At 29.7% G+C, this 2,706-nt stretch overlaps 1 protein-coding gene across 1 annotated transcript; it reads right to left on the bottom strand.

Moving 5' to 3' along the window:
- Positions 1 to 1,493: 1,493 nt before the first annotated feature.
- LOC125831683 (17.5 kDa class I heat shock protein-like) lies at positions 1,494 to 2,306 on the bottom strand. Its single transcript, XM_049510863.1, has 2 exons — positions 2,174 to 2,306; positions 1,494 to 2,014 (listed from the first exon to the last, which is right to left on the bottom strand). The coding sequence occupies exons 1-2, from the start codon at positions 2,304 to 2,306 to the stop codon at positions 1,500 to 1,502; spliced, it is 648 nt and encodes a 215-aa protein (XP_049366820.1). The 3' UTR covers positions 1,494 to 1,499.
- Positions 2,307 to 2,706: the final 400 nt, after the last annotated feature.

The raw sequence follows: 2,706 nt of genomic DNA, 5'->3' as shown, positions 1-2,706 counted from the left end.
TGTATTCATATATTGTTGTATTCAACATATAGTTCATGATCGATTAGTTACATTAACTTAATGAGATACAAATTATTGTATGCATTCAAATAGAAAAAAAAACAGCTACTAAACTAAAAAAAAAACAATTTCATTCGTTATACATCATAATTTGGATACAAAACATCCGAAAAAGCTATAAATCCCAATGCATACAAAGATTTCACTGATTCAATCAGGAAAAAAAAATAACACTCTTGTACTCGACATATACGAATATCTCATCCAAACAAATCAAAAAATCGAAAAAAATACCTAATTGTTTTTCGATTGTTCACTGGATGCGACAAATTTATAGTTGTCAATTTTGAAAAATTCTGTTTCAAAAATATGTCGTATTCAACTTGAAGAAGTTTTGAAAGTTATCAGATGAATGATTCGGAAGACAAACTAAATTATTTTAATTTTTTTTTTGATGTTCTTAAGAAGAAAGCAAAAAAACGCTCGACGGAAAGATGACTATTTATGCTCTTTTCAAAACATAACTGATTTGTATTTAAAATATTTTTTACCTTTTTTGATATTTTTTGTTCCATGATTTTCTCTATTCTGTTATTAATTATTTGTATTCTTTCAAATTAATCAAAATAAAATAAATACATAACTAATCCCTTAACAAACTAAAATAATGACATTTTTAATAAATAATGAAACTGTTGCTAAGGAGTCCACTAAAAGCTAAAATATTGCTCTTTTGAAAATTTTCCCATTTAATTATGGACTATTTGTTGCTAATTTTCCATAACAGTTGTATATATATATGTCATTTACTCCTGGGAGTTGAACTGCATCACTTCACGCTAATGGGCCGGATTGGATGACATGAAGCCCAATTCATCTGGTGCTGTAGTGTCCAATTTATTAGGTAAAGAAGTTCATATATAAGCATTTTTCGATTCATATACCTTTAGTTTAAACTAAAATTATCCAATTTACAATAGTTTGCCATTTGCAATTTCTATTAGCCCATAAAGCTTAATTAAAAAGGGTGTTTGGATTCGCTTAAAAATTGGTCAAATTTATTTTTAAGTCAGTTTTTGACTTCTACAAGTGTTTGACAAATATAAAAATAACTTAATATAAGTAAAAAAAAATGACTTAAAATAAGTTAGGAAATGTTTGACAAGGTTAAAAATAACTTAAAATAATTAGTTAAAAACCAAAAGTAGGTCTCCCCTTATTTTTATTTTTTGACTTAAAAGTCATTTAAGTTTAATTTTTTATTTTTAACTTAAAAACTAGTATTTTTTTTTAAGTCAATCAAAACGGTAATCTAATGCAACTCATGACAGGTCTTATTATATAATTTGGAAAAGTTCTTTTAAGTAAATAGGATATTAGTCATTTGATGCAACATAATTTGGAAAAGTTCTTTTATTGTAGGTTCACTTGATGTCCATTGCACGTCGAATATGTTATCTACATTATTTGTCACATGATCATAATGGGAGAAATACCAGTCACGAAGCTTGATTGATTTTATTTGACTTAGATTTTTTAGAAATGAAAACCCCGAAAGAAAATGCAAGCACTGCTGTAATTACAATTGATTTGTTCTTCCTTAGAATTTCTTTTCCTGCTACCACTATACCTCTCTCGTGCCTCTTCTTCTCCATTTTTGCATCATTGAATTTTTCATCCTCACTCAATCCTTGTATGTTATTTTCTTTTTGTTCTGAAACATCACCATTCGAACTTTCTATTTCCTCTGTATCTTTTTCTTGATCATCTTCATGGCCAGACCTATCATTTGCTGTCTCGTCGTGTTCATTGTTTTCTGCTACTTCTTTTGGGATGATCACATACAGAATCCCGTCTTCAAGCCTCACACTGGTATCCTCAGATTTCGACTTTTCAGGTGCTTTCGTTGATTTTTGAAAGCGAATAAATTTATGTTCTCTTACCTTCCTTTCTCCACTTACCATTATATTACCAAATATATCAACTTCAAGCTTCACTTCCTCCCTTTTGAACCCTTTAAACAGATTAAAAGAGCAAGATAATAAAATAAACATCAGAATTGATAATGATTGACTGAATAATATATGTTAAAACACATTACTCTGACTTGAAAATTTGTAAAATACAATGGAAATGATGACCAAAAAAGCAGATTTAAACTAGGAAAGTATACCAGGGAGATCAATAAGAAGATAATGGTTTTGGGTATCTTCTATCCAGCTGGAAGAAGGTTCAATATCTTCGTATACCGAATTAACTGAAGTAGGCCAATTAGCCCCTCTTTTGTAATACTCATAATGTGCCATTAATTGTTGGATGAACTTACTGTGTAATAATTTTATTGATGAAATAGTTTGTTTATTTTGTTATGAGCATATTCAAATAGCTTTTCTTGCGAGATGCTGCAAATTTTTATTCGATTCTTTTACCCTGTAGGCAAAGCCTCTTGACAAAGGCAATGTTTTTATTCTGTGCTTTGCTTCAATCAAATAGTAAAAAAGATAGTTGGTCATTTATTGCTATTAATCCTATTCACATTTTGACATTATTACATAGAGGTTTATAGGCTCCAGATAACCACAATCTTCCATTACAATGTTGTATGTCACCTTGTTGGACGCAAACCCAGCACACTACATGTTACGATACAACTGCAATGCTTGGACAAACATCTCACAGAACAGTTTGTGCGCAGCTTTTCCAAGG

This window comes from Solanum verrucosum, unplaced genomic scaffold (genome assembly GCF_900185275.1).
Source record: "Solanum verrucosum unplaced genomic scaffold, falcon-dt-bn FXZP01000049.1, whole genome shotgun sequence".
Classification (NCBI taxonomy): Eukaryota; Viridiplantae; Streptophyta; class Magnoliopsida; order Solanales; family Solanaceae; genus Solanum; species Solanum verrucosum.
This window is presented reverse-complemented; position numbering and strand designations above follow the sequence as displayed.

Coding starts and splice junctions, on each gene's coding strand:
- LOC125831683 (XM_049510863.1), bottom strand. CDS start 2,306: ATGGCACATTATGAGTATTACAAAAGAGGGGCTAATTGGCCTACTTCA. Junction 2,015..2,173: donor TCTTCTTATTGATCTCCCTG/GTATACTTTCCT, acceptor ATCTGTTTAAAG/GGTTCAAAAGGGAGGAAGTG.